The 18,481-nt window shown below is 39.1% G+C and overlaps 1 protein-coding gene across 1 annotated transcript in view; it reads left to right on the top strand.

Annotated features, from left to right (window-relative positions):
* DNAH3 (dynein axonemal heavy chain 3) overlaps nucleotides 1–18,481 on the top strand; it is a 50,748-nt gene that overhangs the window by 24,774 nt on the left and 7,493 nt on the right. The window contains exons 32-52 of the mRNA XM_066560984.1: nucleotides 121–340; nucleotides 1,135–1,269; nucleotides 2,126–2,237; nucleotides 2,776–3,017; nucleotides 3,627–3,727; nucleotides 3,806–3,911; nucleotides 4,953–5,082; nucleotides 5,567–5,803; nucleotides 6,191–6,294; nucleotides 7,331–7,625; nucleotides 8,085–8,264; nucleotides 9,300–9,423; nucleotides 9,503–9,659; nucleotides 10,103–10,246; nucleotides 10,786–11,452; nucleotides 11,558–11,723; nucleotides 12,056–12,272; nucleotides 12,804–12,986; nucleotides 13,888–14,086; nucleotides 15,015–17,156; nucleotides 18,125–18,350. Coding sequence (XP_066417081.1) covers nucleotides 121–340; nucleotides 1,135–1,269; nucleotides 2,126–2,237; nucleotides 2,776–3,017; nucleotides 3,627–3,727; nucleotides 3,806–3,911; nucleotides 4,953–5,082; nucleotides 5,567–5,803; nucleotides 6,191–6,294; nucleotides 7,331–7,625; nucleotides 8,085–8,264; nucleotides 9,300–9,423; nucleotides 9,503–9,659; nucleotides 10,103–10,246; nucleotides 10,786–11,452; nucleotides 11,558–11,723; nucleotides 12,056–12,272; nucleotides 12,804–12,986; nucleotides 13,888–14,086; nucleotides 15,015–17,156; nucleotides 18,125–18,350 — 6,087 coding nt within the window. The remainder of the gene's footprint in view (nucleotides 1–120; nucleotides 341–1,134; nucleotides 1,270–2,125; nucleotides 2,238–2,775; nucleotides 3,018–3,626; nucleotides 3,728–3,805; nucleotides 3,912–4,952; nucleotides 5,083–5,566; nucleotides 5,804–6,190; nucleotides 6,295–7,330; nucleotides 7,626–8,084; nucleotides 8,265–9,299; nucleotides 9,424–9,502; nucleotides 9,660–10,102; nucleotides 10,247–10,785; nucleotides 11,453–11,557; nucleotides 11,724–12,055; nucleotides 12,273–12,803; nucleotides 12,987–13,887; nucleotides 14,087–15,014; nucleotides 17,157–18,124; nucleotides 18,351–18,481) is intronic.

Here is an 18,481-nt window from a genome sequence, read left to right as displayed (position 1 = left end):
ATCTTGTCAGCTGCTGTGTCTTAGAATCACTGCAGATACTTTGTGTATAAAGGAAGGTGAATTCTTTTCCTTGCATGGTGAGATATTTTTACCCTACATGTTATATTTTATTATCCACAGTCTTGCCCAGAAAATTGTTGCCACTTACCGTTTGTGCTCGGAGCAGTTGTCATCTCAGCACCACTATGATTATGGGATGCGTGCAGTGAAATCTGTCCTGACAGCTGCTGGGAACCTAAAACTGAAGTACCCAACTGAAAATGAAAGTGTGCTGTTGCTTCGGGCTCTGATGGATGTTAACTTGGCCAAGTTCTTGTCCCAGGATGTGCCATTGTTTCAGGTAAGGTATCAGGCCAGTGTGTTTTGGGTTTTATGATGACGAGATCTGTTATAAGAACTCAGAGAAACAGGTCATTATCTTAATTTGGAACAGTTTGATCTAGATGATGCCGTATCAGTACAGAGTTATTTTAGTCCACTGATCTAGAGGAACTCTTTGGTTTTGTTAGGATTATTTTGAAAAGCAAGCTTTCAATGGTGCCTTTAAAGTTAGCCTATAAAATGTTTATATGATATCTTGTTAAAAATAATCTTGTGCTGTTTCATTCACAAAAAAACCATTTTTTGAAGTTTGTTTTCTGACTTTGTGCTCCAAAAGAGATGTGGGTAATTAAGTTAAGGTCATTTAGAAATTTGAGTTCAGAATGAAAATGATGTTTCTCTTTGCATGCTGCTTTAATAGCAAATAAATTAAGATACAAAGCACCCAATATTGAGGACTAAAAGCTAGGGTAGAAGCATGGCCAGAGTCACTGCTCTGAAGTTTTGGAACACATACCATTCTATTTAATTACTGAAATTCTTTCAACTACTTCCACATCATTTTGTGTGATCCTGATGGGGGCAAATTTGCAAAGCAATAGCAAGGTATTTATGAAAACCTGCAGGCACAGGTTTCTCTTTCATGTGTACAGAATACTTCCATGGCTACAGTTTGCCTAGAATTTAGTTTTGTCTAGCTGAGGACATTTGGTTTTAAGCTCCTGTTATCTGTATGAATATTGTTTTACTTGGGAATTTTCTCTTTCTGTAACCTGTGTTTAAATAGTGTTCTATGCTGTCTCTCCTTAACAGGGTATCATATCTGACCTGTTTCCTGGAGTGGTTCTTCCTACACCAGACTATGACGTATTTATCAAGGCACTAACTGAAAATATTGAAAAATTGAATCTTCAACCAGTGCCATGGTTCATTGGAAAAATTATTCAGGTTTATTTTCACATACTTCTGGGGAAGAAAAGCATGAGAGCAGAAACATTCTTCATTCACTGTCTGTGTCATGGAATACACATACACTGTCTGTGTCATGAATAGCTAATAGTTTCCTTACCAATTAATGGAATTTTCAAATGGGGTATTTTTACAGAGTACAAATCATGGAATAAAAGCCCACTTTGATCATAGTGATTTTGTAATTCAGTCTGTGAAGGAGCTAACATGTGCAGCCACATTGTAGGGCTTGTGCTTCAGGATAGAAAATTAAACTGAATCTGTTACTAACAGAGGCAGTGTAGCCTAGTGAACAGAATGCTGGACTGGGAGTCAGGCTCTGTTCCTAGTTCTGTACAGTCTCCTTGAGAAGTCTTGAAAGAGGTGACCTTGCTGATGCTTCACTTCCAGCCCTGTGTTCCCACTGCCTCCCATTTACTAGTACTGGGGACCTTTTAAACAATACTTAACCTTTTTTCTTGTGCAGCCTGGTGACAGGGTAATGCCAAGGGTAAAAATGTGCGGCCTGTGCCAGGGTCATCAGTGGCCTCTCCAACAGCAGTTCAGACTTCACACCTCACACCCTGTACAGTGCTGCTGGTGCAGTTGGGGGATGACATTTAGCAAGGAGAAGGGGAGGATGCCTGGGGAAAACAGCTTCTTAAATTGTTTCAGTGAGAATTGCCATAAAAGCATGACTGCCCTCTGGTTTGGATTAAGACTTCGGTCAGCCAGCAGAGTGCAGAGATCTGGTTATGCCACATCTAAATGCAGGAGGGAGACTTCTATTTTCATTCACATAACACATAACACTTCTTTATTGCCATCTAAGGAGAGGCTCTCCTGTCCCTGGCAGGTGTATGAAATGATGCTGGTGCGCCATGGTTTCATGATTGTTGGAGATCCTATGAGTGGGAAAACCAGTTCATACAAAGTGCTGGCTGGAGCCCTGGCTGATCTGTGTGCAGGTAACATTGCCCAGCCACAAGCTTCTCATTCAGTGAAGTCAATTCTGTGACTGTTATTTTTGCTTTGCTGAGATATGCTGAGGTTGTTAATTGTCCTATACTCTCCTTTCTTGACTGCAGAATTTCTATTAATTGAACTATTTTTGTCTGGTATATTTGTCTGATAGTATTTTTCTCTACATCTACTGGAACAGTAAGCCATACTAATGTGTTTATCTTTTTCTGCATTTTTTAGGCATTTTATTTGAGCATAATACTCTTGAAAAAATTAGCTCTGATAGGATATTGTAAGTAGCTCCCATAAATATATGAAATCTGCGCTGCTCTGCTTTTTCTTTTTTTCATGTGTTTTTTTACAGCAGACTTCTTGCTTAGCTTGTACAAGTAAGGGAATTTCTTATTTACTGCTACCTAGGTGCTAGATATCTGAGTTCTTTGCTTTGAGATGGAGTAGGATCCTCATGAATCATCTTGTTCAGCTATTGAATAAAACTAACCTATCACATTCTCAAGCTCATGTATTTGCCTTTTTACACAGCGAACGCCATGGATGAGTTTGCTGTTGAGTACAAAGTTATTAATCCCAAAGCCATTACTATGGGGCAGTTGTATGGCAGTTTTGATCCTGTAAGTCACGAGTGGTCAGATGGAGTTCTTGCCAAGGCCTTCAGGGAACAAGCATCTTCTACCACAGAAGATCGCAAGTGGATTATTTTTGATGGCCCTGTGGATGCAGTTTGGATAGAGAACATGAACACTGTGCTGGATGATAATAAAAAGGTAGCCTAGTTTTTGCCCTTACCCTCATCCTTGAATAAACATATTTAATTTTAGTAGTAGCAATACTGCTACTGCATTAGTCAAAGGAGGTGTGAAATTCAGGAAAGGCTGATGTGCCTAAAAGCACTGCTTTATTTCCCCAGTTGTGTGAGTGGCTTTAGATGGTGTTAGATAATATTAATCCATTACTTCTTCCTAGAAGCCTTATCTTCCTCTTTCTTTATTGAAATGAGGCTGATCATTGAGGCTTTTTTATTGACCCTTTTAGGAAACGGAAATACATGGACTCAGTTCTGTGACTGAAAACTGAACTTGCTTAAATTACCTCGAAAATAAGTGAATTTTTAAAAAGCTGCAGGTCGTAACTGCCTTTTCTTGCAGAGTTATTTAAAGTTAGAGCATTGTTCTCTGTGCCTCTGCAAGCCTTACAGTAAGACATGGAAAAGTTGAGGCAAGGTCATAAAAATATCATGTATTGTAAGGATACAAATGAATGAATGAGGAGTGACACTAAGTGGAATGTTCAGTGATTTTATGACAGACATTGCTTTGACTGTATGATCAGCATTAACATGACTAGACCATGTTTATGTGATGTTCTTCTTCCAGTTATGCTTAATGAGTGGTGAAATAATTCAGATGAGCTCAAAAATGAGTTTAATCTTTGAGCCAGCGGACTTGGAGCAGGCATCTCCAGCAACTGTCAGCAGGTAATGTGAGAGCACTCAAGGTTCAACTGTCCCACCTTGCACATGCATTCCTCTACCACAGGTGTTTGTTCTTCCCAGGTGTGGTATGATCTATATGGACCCACAACAGTTGGGTTGGAAGCCACTGAAGGATTCCTACATGAAAACTCTGCCTCCAAACCTGCAGGAAGAACACCGACAGCTGGTGCGAGACTTCATTTTTTGCACAGGTCTAATTAGAAGATGAACTATAAGGTGACATTCACAGTTTGCCCACTTGAAGGCAGGCATGCAGAATCAAACCTTTTTTGTTATTACCATTAACAGTTTAGTCTTCAAAACCTTTTTCACCTCATTTCTTTTATGAAGGAGAGCTCTTTGTGCTGTGTATAGTGCAATGTTTTCTGTAGATGCAAATAAAAATAGGTGTTGGTGAGAATCAGCTTTTAATGAAAATTTAAAATCCCTATTACTGGGCATTAAAATCTAGTAAAATAATTGGAATAATATTAGGATTGGAGCTGTAGAAAACTTATTTATATGATTTGAGAAGACTCCCTTTGAGTTTTTGCAGGAAATTAGAATCAAAATCCAAAGAAGTACCAAGACTAGAAGAGTTCTTTATTTATAGTTTTCTTAGCTCATCAGAGTAAAGTAATTATTCCTTAAGCAACAGGTAGCCTGACCCTTTAGTGCATCTCCCTGAGTACTAGTCCCTGGGAAAAGGTTAGGTCCTGATTTCTGTCCTGTTTTCCAGTTTGAGTTCACAGAGCAGATACCACCATGGTCAGTATTTACCCTCATGCTGTGGCACTCCTGCAGGCCCCCGTCAGCCCCAGCATGCTGGAATTTCTGCTGTGGCACAGTATCTGTGTTTGGTCCTCTCTAGGGGGCCTCTCTTTAAGGGAGGATGAAACCCTTGCCTTTGTTTCTGTTGGAATAATTTTGTTGTTGCCTAAACAAAACAGGAGTCTCTCTAGGCTGAGCTTCTGCTCTGCTGTCTGGATTAGTAACTGGGTAACAGAATTCCGGCTGGAAACTTCTCTGTGTTACAAGCATCTTGTTTTCACCATCAGACAGTGATGGTGTGATGTTGTGAACATTTCAGTACTGCCTCACACGGGCCCTTTCCTGATCTCTCTGCCAATTTCTGATGCCTTATGTTTGACTGAGGGTGAATTGAGGGGCAGTGGGGAATGTGGCAAGTTCTGCATTGTCACACAGCTGTTTCCTTTTCTCCTGGTAGGTCGATGACTTGTTTATGTGGCTAGTTGAGCCTTGTTTAGATTTTATTGACCATCATTGCAAATTCATGGTAAAAACGTCCTCTCTTCACCTGAGTAACAGCTTGATGAAACTCTATTCTTCTCTCCTTGGTAAGTACCCTAAGCCGCCTGGGTTTTATTTCAATTCTTCTTTTTTTTTCCTGCCATGTCCCAGGACAAAATGCATCTTATAAGATGCAAGGAAATATCAAAGGAACTCCTTACTGTTGAGTTCATATAACACAGTCAGTGATCTCACTGATCAGTATTATTAATAGGTCTTTACAATACAGAGCTTTCACATTTGGAAACTGGTGTCATTACGAAACTAAACATGATCTTGCAAGTGTGTTCTATGTTTTGGTTGCTGTTTGCTACCATCTGAAGAAAAGAGTTAGGACTATTTTTCTTCTAATTTCATTTTTATTTGTAAACAGTATCTTACACAGACAAGATCCTCCATTTGTAGATTGGCTTCATTCCACTGCAGACAGTGCTCTACTTTTACCTCAGGATACTTTTGCAAAAATGCATTTTGAATTGGGATTTATGGTTATTACTGGCTTTTAACTAAAATTCAAAATATATGTTTTAGATGAAATTAAGGAATGTGATGAAGAGGACAGTGAAACCATGTCTGCTCAGCAGATCACCTCATGGCTGCAGGGCCTTTTCCTTTTTGCTTTGGTGTGGACAATTGGAGGGATCATCGATGCAGACAGCAGAAGAAAATTTGATTCGTTTTACCGCAACTTGCTCAATGGAATGAACGAGCAAAACCCACGCCCTAAAAATGTGAAGATTAACAAAAGCAATATCTTCCCAGAAAAAGGTGCTTCTTCATAACTGTGCTCACCTGGCCTTTTATAAAGCAGTAAGAAAGCTTGGCACTTGGTGTGCCTGGCAGATGTTAAGTCTGCAGCAGAGCCACCATCTGCCAGGCCTTGGGCTGCACAGTTGGGTGCCCTTCCCTGGCTCTTTTAACCTGGAGTAGCATATGCCTCCAGTTATACTCAAACACTGTGGCTGAATCTGACCTAAAATCATTTGGTGATGATAATGGCACTGGGGGGGTAAAACTGGGGGGGTGGGAGTGTATCTTGTGTACTAGAAAGCTTCCATTACCTCACAGTCTTGGAAATCTCACACTAAAATTAATGAAGTTAATTTTTATAATTTAATCAGTGGGGTTTCCTATGTTGTGTTTTTCAATTAACAGGGAGTGTTTATGACTTCTATTTTAACAAGCGTGGCCATGGGCAGTGGACCTTGTGGACAGACTACATCACAAAGGAAGAGCAAGTTATCGCCCCGGGGGCTAAGGTGCACATTGCTATCTTTATTATGCAAAGTAATTATTTGACTAGATAATTTAGAGGTATGAATAATTATATTAAGTTGTTTGATGATTGCTTTGCAACATTTCATTAGTCTCTGTGAGCTCCCTTTCATGCTTTTGTCTCAATTCTGGTACCACTAACACTGGAAGTTCAGCATGCAGGTGAACATGGAGCCCTGAGGTTGCCTGGTGGTTAAAATTTGGGTTCTGCTTTGTTCTCTGACAGCATTTGATATTGGGGAAACCATGGTGGGAAAAAGCCAAATCCTGAATTTCCATTCCTTAATTTCTGTTTTCAGTGGTTGATCTCATGATATTGTACTATGAATTATTCAGAGAAAGCAAGCAAAGAGACTGGGATGTGGGGAACAGTACTGAGAGTCCTGGATCCCCTCCATTTCCAAATAGGGGCACTCAGATTTTGATGACAGCTGTGAACTGACTGGAAGGGAAGCACAGCAGAGATCTGCAGATCAAATTTCAAGATAACTTAAGCTTGTTCAACTTTTCATTCCACTGTAGTTACCATTGTCTTGTCTATTAAGTACATGAGAGATGTACTTAATATGATGGCATTTCATTCTGCTGCCAAAAATCTTTTCTTGATATCAAAGCCACAGCTGCTAATTTTAAGTAAAAAATGATGAAGAGAAAAAAATTTCCATACCAGTGTTCCTTTCCCTTTGCACAGTAGGGGAACTGAACTAGGCCATACTTAACTCAGTAGTTCTCCAGGCTTTATATATTGTTTGTGAACCATAATATAGGTAATACTGGTTATGCTATTGACTGTAGAAGCCCTGAACAAGAAGTGGGGCCATGGTATTTACTAGAACCTTGTTATAGCTTAGGTTTTCAGACAATAGAACTTTTTAAAATGCAGAACTTTTAAAATGCAAAACTTTTTTAATAGAACTTTTTATGTGCTACAGGGTTCCTGTAGTTGCTTGCAAAGAGTCATGTTGATTAAGGTATTAGATGTTTGATTTTCATGTTTTATTTTACTTTCCTGTGTAACAGGTATCTGAGCTGATTATTCCAACAATGGAAACTGCCAGACAAATGTTTTTTCTTCAAACATATGTGGATCATAATGTCCCTTTGCTTTTTGTGGGTCCCACTGGCACTGGAAAAACAGCTATAACAAACAACTTTCTACTGAAACTTCCAAAGGAAAAATACATCCCGAGTTTCATCAACTTCTCTGCAAGAACATCTGCTAACCAAACCCAGGATATTATTATGTCTAAGCTGGACAGAAGAAGAAAAGGATTATTTGGACCTCCAACAGGGAAAGAAGCTATAATTTTTGTGGGTAAGACATATTTATTTCATTTTAAAAAAATAATTCTTGTTCTGGTTTTAGGCAAAGGAAGTGGTTCACCAAGACTAGTAAATCTGGATTACCTTAGTGCTTTTTTCAGGCATCCAGAGAATCCTAGAACCTCCTGAGCTGGAAGGGACCCAGAGGGATCACCATAGGATTAGCACTGCCCTTGCTGAGAGGTTTAAGTGATGGTTGTCTTCAGAATAGTTCTTAGAGTTGCAGTGGGACATGACATGAAATAAAACCAAGTCACCAGCCACACTTAGTTAAGCCATCACCTTAATTATGCCTGTGAGGTGTAATGGTATTTGATTTTGGTTAGTTCAGTGGGCAGCAGGAATAACAACACACAACCTTTTTCTACCTCTAGCACAGTTATTTTTCCTTAGAAGAAAACTGAATTCCCAAACACTGAGATTTTTTATTCAATGTCTGTGTTTTCCATAGATGATCTAAACATGCCTGAAAAGGAAGTGTATGGAGCCCAGCCAGCTATTGAGCTTCTCAGGCAATGGATTGATCACGGGCACTGGTACGACAGGAAGGATTCATCCCACCTCAGTATCATAGATGTCCTGCTTGTCACAGCTATGGGTCCCCCTGGGGGAGGCAGGAATGACATTACAGGTAGGAAATACATTACTATGGCAGGTGGTTGTCTAGCAGACTGAAATTAAGGAGTGGGTTCAGGTTTGCTGATGGCAAAATCAACATTTATCTACAACTGGTGGATCTACAGGTGCATTCGCTGAATGGGTCATTCCAACTACAGGTCTGTTATGTTCAAGTTCTAATCTGTACCTCTACCAGAGGGAGATTAATCACCATTAGAAACAGTTTTGAGAGTTGATTAAACTGTGAATGACAGAAGTTATTCTAAAATTAGTGATGGAGATTATTTCTGGTTTCTGTTATTTGGAAAAGGGAGGGAATACATCTGCTTGCCATGTCTCTGGCAAGTCTCTTCTGAAATTTTATCTCCTGCTATTAAGGTAGGCTGCTAGGCTGCCTGCATTTATTTACAGGAATGTTACCTGCAAGTCCATGATTCCTGTCACAGCACCATAAGGGAGGTTATATTTTCTAATGAAAAAATTACGTAAATAAAAGCCCTAATGTACCTGCAGCTTCATTATTATAGGTTATATATAGCTGCATTGTTATAAGGCACTTCATGCTACTTTGCTTCTTATAAACACTGTGATACAGGTATAACTATGTGTGTTCTGAGGAGGCTTTGTGAAAATAAGTCTTCTGATACAGCTAAATTTCTAAAATTTACTCATGTGTAGACTGATTCTTTTTAGGTGAAAGCCAATAACAAAATGCTTGACTTTGTAAAGGTTTTACTGTGTCATATCACAATCAAAAGGCTGATGTGAGCTGAAATTTTAAATTGGGTAATAGCCTTGTAATGATGATTCATGTTTTACATATTCAAAACAGTTGTTTTAAGTTAAATACTTATAGAAAATATAGTCCAGTTTATATTTCTTTTGCTTCACTGCTAGGGCAAAAATTTGCCAGAAACAGAATCATGAAGCTGGTGCCAGATTCAAATGTTTTTTAATGACAGGCAAACCTAGAGGAAGAAAGCTGAAAGGTAGAAAAATATTTGACCATTTAAATAAATCTCTCTGCATCCTTCTGTGTGTGTTCCAGGACGCTTCACACGGCACTTGAATATTGTCTCTATCTGTGCTTTCAATGATGACATTTTAACCAAGATTTTTACTGCAGTTACTGACTGGCACTTCAGCAATGGCTTTGACGCTTCATTTCTAAGGTAATGGGATCAATGTACTTTGTCTTTTCCCTGTGATTTATCTGCAAAAGTTAAAATTGTATTTCTTTTCCTTCTTAAGGCTGGGTAAGATGATGGTCCAAGCGACGTCGGTGCTGTATAAATTGGCAGTTGATAATTTTCTCCCAACTCCTTCAAAATCCCACTATGTCTTTAATCTACGGGATTTTTCCAGGGTTATTAAAGGAGTTCTGCTCTGTCCACACACTCATTTGCAAGTAAGTCGTAGTTTCATTATATTGATGTAGGAGAGAGCAGTGAAAAAAGTTTATTTTTATAATACATGAACAACGATTTCAATAGATTTACAGAATTTAAGATTAGAATAGTCCCTGAATTCCTTGTTATGTGTTTTCTGTCTGTCTCTGAGGGAGAGAGCTGTCATTTTGTTAATACTATTTGATTTGATTCAGTAGAGAAAAAATGCTTTGACATGAGAGTCCCAGTTTGTGTTGGCAGGAAGGACAGGATGGTAACTAGGTGAGGAATCCAGTTAAGTTAGCAGATGCTGGGCCATGTGCTGAATGGCTTGGGATTGAAAGATTCCCACTGAGTTTAGTACAAGGTGTAGCAAGGTCCAGATGGACATTTCTAACCTTTTCTCTTTGAACAAATCCTGCCTGAGCTATATTTACCCATTCTTTTATATTTTCATTTTCAGGATGGAGATAAACTGATCAGACTTTGGGTTCATGAGGTTTACAGAGTTTTTTATGATCGCTTGGTTGATGACGATGACAAGAATGTTTTCTTTCAGATGGTACAAGAGACAACATTAAATAGCTTCAAGCAGAACTTTAATAAGGTATTTTTGGGTAATGTGCTGGGAGCAAGATGATACTGATGCATTTTCAGAAATACTTAAACATTGAGATTAAATCAGTATTGGAGGCATTTTGCAATATTTTGATCAGTGAATTTAAAAAGTATGGACCATCTTCTATTCAGCATTGAGTATTCATATCAGAATGATTCATAACTTCTGAGGGATTCTGAGTTAGTAGAAAGGACCACCTGGAATGGAATGAATATCTTGCACAGCATTTATCTGTGCTTTTACCCAAGATAATTACTTGGATGATCCAATGGGTGTAGTGGGTACCTTTCTGAGAAACCTTTTTAGAACTATCCTATATTTGACAGCAGTATTCTCTGTGAGGTATGCATATATGGAAACCTGCATGTCAACCTACAGTATTATTTTCCAGACGAAGGTTGTAACTAAAACATGAAAAGCATTGCTTTCTGCAATATTAATGCTATGTAGATAAGGATTATTACAACTTTAAGGAAAATAATTCTCTAATAGCTAGAATTATCTGTTGATTCTTGTCTTTTTGCTAGGTACTGAGTCATCTCTCACCTACTGGAAAAGTCACTGATGATAATATTCGTGCTCTGTTCTTTGGAGACTATTTAAAGCCGAGCAGTTCTGTCAGAATTTATGATGAAATCACAGACCTAAAGCAGCTGACAAGCGTGATGGAATACTACCTTGAGGAATACAACAATATCAGCAAGGCCCCCATGTCCCTGGTCATGTTCCAGTTTGCCATTGAGCACATCTCCAGGATATGCAGGGTACTGAAACAGGACAATGGACACCTGCTGTTGGTGGGCGTTGGCGGGAGCGGCCGGCAGAGCGCGACCAAGCTCGCCACCTTCATGAACTCCTTTGAGCTCTTCCAGATAGAGATCACCAAGTCCTATGGCATCAGTGAATGGAAAGATGATATTAAACAAGTCATGCTGAAAGCAGGTGTTGGTAACAACAATGTGTCCTTTTTGTTCTGCGATAATCAAATAAAGGATGAATCGTTCGTAGAAGATATCAACATGCTTTTAAATACTGGGGATGTGCCTAATATCTTTCCAGCGGATGAGAAAGCTGAAATTGTTGAGAAAATGCAAGGTGCAGCAAGGATGGAGAACAGGAAAATTGAAGCCACTCCCCTTGCTATGTACAATTTCTTTATTGAGAGGGTGAAGAAAAATTTGCATATTGTCTTAGGTCTGTATATAATGTTTCTTAGAATGTTTTTATTTAGGTTTATTTGTTTTTCTGCTTCCTAGCTGCTAAGAAACTTAGGTAACGATCATGTTTTTATTTTTGCAGCCATGAGTCCTATTGGTGATGCATTTCGGAATCGATTACGGATGTTCCCTTCACTGATAAACTGCTGCACCATTGATTGGTTCCAAACCTGGCCTACAGATGCTTTGGAAATGGTTGCTAACAAGTTTTTAGAGGATATTGAGCTCAAAGATGACATTAGAAAAGAGTATGAGTTTATTTCTCAAGAAACATGTGAAGCAAAAGTTTGTTCCCCTGCCCCTTGTGCCCCCAATGTATTTGATCTGTCCTTATAAATGGACAAAGCTAAGCCAACTCTGGGATTTCAGTGCAAGTCAAAGATACGGAGACATGTGTATCTGATGTTTTTGAAAACCACATCACTCTTTGAGAAGAGCCCATAATATTTCTAGTAATGGGGAAAATACATTTCTGCCTTCCCTAACACTAATATGACTTCATAAGCTTAGAGTAATTTTTTGAGAATTGACCTAAAGACAGACTGTATTTTCAAAGTAATGTGGTAAAATTTCCCCCTAGGGTTGTGTCAGTGTGCAAATATTTCCAAGAAAGTGTGAGAGACCTTTCTGTTGGCTACTACGCGACACTGCGCAGACACAACTACGTGACACCAACTTCCTACGTGGAGCTGATTCTCACCTTCAAGTCCTTGCTGAACAGAAAAAGGGAGGAAGTTGACATGATGAGGACTCGTTATCTTATGGGACTTGAAAAGCTTGAATTTGCATCTTCACAAGTAAGTTTCAGATGAAGATGCTGAATATGTGCCATAGGCATACTTCAGTGTGGGGTCTGTGTGGTTGAAACTTACAAAAATAAAATTTATTAATTTGTTCTTCACTATATTCATGATTCTATTGATAGCTTTCTGTAGAAAGCCTGCAGGGAAAGTTAGATTTCTGCTTAGTAAGTTGAAGAAACTGTGATTTCTACATTTGGATTATAGTTCTTAATAGAAAACAAAATTAAAATGAAGGTACTCATTAAATGTTGAAGGAATAAATATTATAAATTTAATTATTTTCTTAAAATCTTAAAAAAGAAAGTGTATTGCATAGATGATGATAAATATACCTTTCAAAATCTAATCAATTAAATGAAACAGCTCATAGCAAAAATAAACTAGAGAACTAATTCTTTAGATCAAATGTCCTTTTTAGATTGTATTACTATAGGGGTTTCCTATCTTTATTCCTAAGACATCAAGATGCGAAATGCATGCAATGTTTGCACAGATTTCTTCTTGATTTCTTGTTGTATTCATCAGGTTGCAGACATGCAGAAAGAGCTGACTGACCTTCAGCCTGAACTGATTAAAACATCTGCAGAAACAGATAAAATGATGGTGAAGATTGAAAAGGAAACAGCTGAAGTAGATGCAAAAAAGGCAATAGTGTCAGCAGATGAAAAAGAGGCCAATGATGCAGCCGCTGTTGCCCAGGGTATTAAGGTAGAGCACAAGGGCTTGGGCCTGGAGCAGGATGGGTTCCAAGTAAATGGGAGCTGTGATAATGTGATGATGTGTTAATGGGGTGAGCCGAGCTCTTAAAGTAACAAAATTGCAGATGATGAATGACACTCCTAATAGAAACAGTAAATTCAGGCTGTTTGGAGTCTGACTGCATCTCACAGTCCTGCATAGCTTCCCTTTCCAGTTCACGTTCCAAAAGCTCTATAGCTCTTATTTCTCTACTAATATATTCTCATTTTCAGCAGATTGAATAATGAGTTTAACTGTTTCCAGACCCAAAGACAGTTAATTTAGAGTTAGCTGAGTTAATTTGGCATATGCTGCATGTAGTCCTATTAGGAATAACTTTAGAGGTAATGCCACAGCCAGATGTCTGTAACACAGAATTTCCTGTGGGAAGCCTCAAGATTCCTCAATATTTTTTCTGTAACTAGTTGTAAATGTCAGTGATATTTAATATGGATTATTGCTGAGATCAGAGTATATGATAAAGAATTTAAGCTACACAGTATCCATTTTTCACCTGATCAGCACTGTAAAATTTAAATAAGAACAACTGTATCTACTGTATCTAGTATTTATTTTAATTCTCATTGCTAAACCAGAGAGACTTTGATCTTGAAAGCTTGTCTGACTTTTTCAACTATCAGTTCAGTTTATGGAAGTTACTAATTTATCTACAAACCTTCCCTCTTTAAACTGTGCAGTCAAATTGTGCAAGCAGTTTTCTCTCCTAGAAACACAATGTTGTGAAGAGTCTGGTTAATGGGTATTGAAGAAGAGAGAAGGTTCTGTGAGGCTGTGCTCTAGTGGGGTGATCAGGCTGCAGGCCTGGTCCTGGCTGAAGGTTTTTACAGCTTTCTGCCCTATGTCTTTGCAGGACGAATGTGAAGCAGACCTTGCAGAGGCTATGCCAGCTCTGGAGGCAGCAGAGGCAGCTCTAAACACCCTGAATCCTTCTGACATCACTCTTGTGAAGTCCATGCAGAATCCACCTGGTCCTGTCAAGCTTGTCATGGAGAGTATCTGTGTCATGAGGGCAGTTAAAGCAGAGAGGAAACCCGACCCCAGTGGCAGCGGTAATGACACAGCTTTTGTTATTCCTGCCCCAGGAATGGGTGGGTGCTGCTGTGGTGTGCTGGTGAGGTTCTTCTGGCATGAATGCAGCTGTGTGCACTGGAGGTGCATTTTGCTGGCAGTGACAAGTACACTGAGTAGTGGAGAGCTGCTTTTGGCATGCTAACATACTGCCCTTGCCTGACACTGTTGTACAAGCTTTGTAAATGTGATCTCAGACACCAGCACAAAGTCATCTCTTCAACCTGCTTTGACCCAGCCTTGAGATTTGCATTGCCTTGAGGAACTGTGGGTGCTGGAGGTGTGCTGTGCACCATCTGCCCATGTTTCCCCTTGTAATCCCTGCTTCCAAACTATCTGTTGTGCTGGGAAAGGGAATTCTAGTTATACCTCTGCCATAGGTGATTATTCTAACAAGATTTTTCTGTGTGGTTTAATGTTGCTATTGTGGGATTGCACAGGATTTGCAAGGTAGAAAAGAGTCCCTTTTCTTTCCTCTGCCTTATACCTATACAGTTCAACCCTTCTTCTACCTATACAGTTCAACCCTTCCTAATTAAAAATAAGAATTATACAAATGCCTTTCATCCAAAATGATTTTATCTAGATGAAGAAGGAATAGTTGTACAGTTACTGATTTATCTAATAGATGATGCTAAGAAAGACTGTATAGTAATTTGTTTCCCTTAATGTGCTTGGTTGATTTAGAATTAATAATGCAGTTAATAACCATGACATTGGTTAGTGATGCTGAAGGTCTTGTATTAATTCCTTTAGGTATTGATTTTCCCAAACTATTTAATAGTCTTTGCATAGTAAAACTCCATTGCCATATCATTGATGTTAATTCTTCATACGATGTTTCAAAGTATTTTTTTCAGTTTGAACATGCCTGTATTGAGCCTGATTTTAGTCTTATTTGCAATATAGGTAAAATGATTGAAGACTTCTGGGGGCCAGCCAAGAAACTTCTTTCAGATATTAAGTTCCTTGACAGACTAAAGACATACGACAAGGATAACATTCCTCCTCCTATAATGAAGAAAATCAGAGAAAAGTTTATGAATCACCCAGATTTTCAGCCAGAGGTTGTAAAAAATGTCTCATCTGCCTGTGAAGGCCTCTGCAAGTGGGTGCGAGCCATGGAGGTCTATGACCGTGTGCAGAAAGTGGTGGCCCCAAAGCGCGAGCGCCTGCAAGAGGCTGAAGCCATCCTGGACGTTCAAATGCAGAAGCTGCAGGTGAAACAAGCAGAACTCAAGGAGGTTGTTGATCGCCTCCAAGCTTTGCAAGATGAGTTTGATGAAATGAATAACAAAAAGATAGAGTTAGAGAATAATATTGAACGTTGTTCACTAAAGCTTGTGAGAGCTGAGCAGCTGATCAGTGGTCTGGGTGGAGAGAAGGACAGGTGGACAGAAGCTGCACGGTTGTTAGGAATTCAGTACATAGACCTAGTAGGGGATGTGCTATTGTCATCGGGAACTGTGGCTTATTTGGGAGCCTTTACTGTTGATTATCGCCTACAATGTCAAAAGCAGTGGCAGGACCTGTGCATTGAAAAGAACATTCCGTGCTCCAGTGATTTCAGCTTAAGTAATACATTAGGGGATCCAGTCAAAATCCGTGCGTGGCAGATTGCTGGACTGCCAGTTGATTCTTTTTCCATTGACAATGGTGTAATTGTTTCTAACTCAAGAAGATGGGCTTTAATGATAGATCCTCAAAGGCAAGCTAACAAGTGGATAAAAAATATGGAGAAAACTAACAAGCTGTCAGTTATCAAATTCTCTGACACACATTATGTGAGGACATTAGAAACTGCTCTTCAGCTTGGGACACCAGTCTTGCTAGAAAATATTGGTGAAGAATTAGATGCTTTCTTAGAACCTATATTATTAAAGCAAACATTCAAACAACAAGGAGTAGAATACATGAAATTAGGGGAAAATATAATTGAATATTCAAGAGACTTCAGGTTTTACATGACAACCCACTTAAGAAATCCTCATTATTATCCTGAAGTGGCTGTGAAAGTTTGTCTACTTAATTTCATGATTACACCTTTGGGTCTTCAGGACCAGCTTCTTGGAATTGTAGCTGCAAAGGAAAAGCCTGAACTAGAAGAAAAGAAAAACCAACTCATTCTAGAAAGTGCAGCCAATAAGAAACAGCTAAAGGAATTAGAAGATAAAATTCTGGAGGTCCTTTCCCATTCAGAAGGAAACATCTTAGAGGATGAAACAGCAATTAATATTTTGTCTTCATCCAAGGAGTTATCTGCAGAAATCTCTGAAAAGCAACAAATTGCCTCTGTAACTGAGAAGGAAATAGATTCTACTCGAATGGGATATAAGCCAGTTGCTGTTCATTCAGCTGTTGTCTTCTTTTGCATCTCTGATCTGGCTAACATTGAACCTATGTACCAGTATTCATTGATTTGGTTCATTAACTTGTATGTTCAATCTATTGCTAAGAGCGTTAAGAGTGGACGTTTACAGGAGAGAATTAAAAACATAACTGACCATTTCACAGTGAGCATCTACAACAATGTCTGTCGTTCACTGTTTGAAAAGGACAAGCTGTTGTTCTCCTTCCTTCTAACAGTAGGCATTATGAAGGGAAAAGGCCAGATAGATGATGCAGTTTGGCGTTTCCTCCTGACAGGAGGTGTTGCTCTTGATAATCCTTACCCCAATCCAGCTCCAGACTGGCTGTCCAACAAATCATGGGCCGAGCTCGTTCGTGCATCTTGCCTGACCAATCTGCAGGGACTAATGGAACATGTCAGAGACAATTCTTCCAAGTGGAAGCCAATCTATGACTCTGTCAGGCCCCATGAGGAAGCCTTCCCAGATGACTGGAACTCACTGACAGGGTTAGATCGCATGGCTATTCTCAGGTGTTTGCGACCTGACAAAATTGTCCCGGCAGTGCAGATCTTCATCGTGGAAAACATGGGAAGAACATTCATTGAACCACCTACATTTGATCTTGGAAGAAGTTACAGTGACTCAAATTGTTGTGCCCCTTTGATTTTTATATTATCACCTGGTGCTGATCCTATGGCAGGTGAGATTGGTATTAAAAAAATCCTTTTTTTGTCTGGTTAAATGTCACTGAGACTGACTAAACAGTTAATAGTGTAAGCTCCCTCATTTGATCTTTAAATGTCCTTAAAGTACAATACAGCAGTGATGGAATATCAAACACTGGCATCTGCCCATATATAAACAACAGTAGTAAAATTGTTAGGGGGTGGAGTGAAAGTAGTGGTGATGAAATGTCTCGGTCTCTGAGCAGCAATTTGGGAATCTAACAGATTGAAGCATTCAGACCAGTTTATAATTTGTACCTGCATTACAGTTCTTTCAGTGGGTGTTGGAGGTTTGCCCCAGTCTTTATTGCAACCCCTCCTGCAGTAAGTTTCCTCCCTCTCAGTTACTAATTAAATGCTGTATAGGCCACACTTAAAAACACATTTGTTGAATGTCCTTTAAAGTATTACCACCCAGATTATTTTTAAATCTGGTTTTCTGCCAAAAGAATTGTAATATGGAGCCATACCATAAGGATGTATTTCCAGAAAGTACTGATTTTGATAGCAAAGCTGAAGGTTTATTTTTAGCCAGAGGTAAAGATCCAGTTTGCAGCTCAACCCCCAAAACAATTGTACCCATCCAATAGAAAGAGTTGAGGGCTGTTGTGCAGCCTGGAACTGAACACCTGGGGCCAAAGAAGAGGTCAGCCATTTAACCTGGCTAGTTTTTGGGTTGTTTTGTTTTGTTTATTTTTAATTAATACCTTATACCCCTAAATTTTAGTATATGTCTCAGAGACACGGCGACTGATACGGCACATGATGCTACTTCTGGGTTGTTGAGGTGGGGTTTTTTTGGTGTTTTCTTTTTTTTTTAATTGAGTAAAATATTTGTTGATTTTTCTCCCTTTAATTACATTATAAAAACGATTAATATAACATATTCTACTTTCTAATAGACTGTGTATTTTTTTTGCATGTATAAAACTTGCCATCACAGGTTTGCTAAAATTTGCTGATGATGTTAGTATGGGAAGCTCAAGTGTTCAAACAGTTTCACTGGGCCAGGGCCAGGGCCCAATAGCAGAAAAAATGATTTACCAGGCTATTACTGATGGAACCTGGGTAGTGTTACAAAACTGCCATCTTGCAACCAGCTGGATGCCTGCCTTGGAAAAAATCTGCGAGGAAGTTATAGTGCCTGAGAATACCAATGATAAGTTCAGGTAGGAGTTCTAGTATTTTGCACTTTTTAATGTGAGCATTTTCTGTTTGCTGAAGACACTACTAAAAAGAAATTAAAATACTTCTGTAAGAATGCCTGAGGATGATATTCATATAATTTACGTGCAGTGGT

This window comes from Molothrus aeneus, chromosome 16 (assembly GCF_037042795.1).
Source record: "Molothrus aeneus isolate 106 chromosome 16, BPBGC_Maene_1.0, whole genome shotgun sequence".
Taxonomy (NCBI): Eukaryota; Metazoa; Chordata; class Aves; order Passeriformes; family Icteridae; genus Molothrus; species Molothrus aeneus.
Note: the sequence above shows the minus strand (reverse complement) of the source record. Positions and strands in the feature narration are given on the sequence as shown.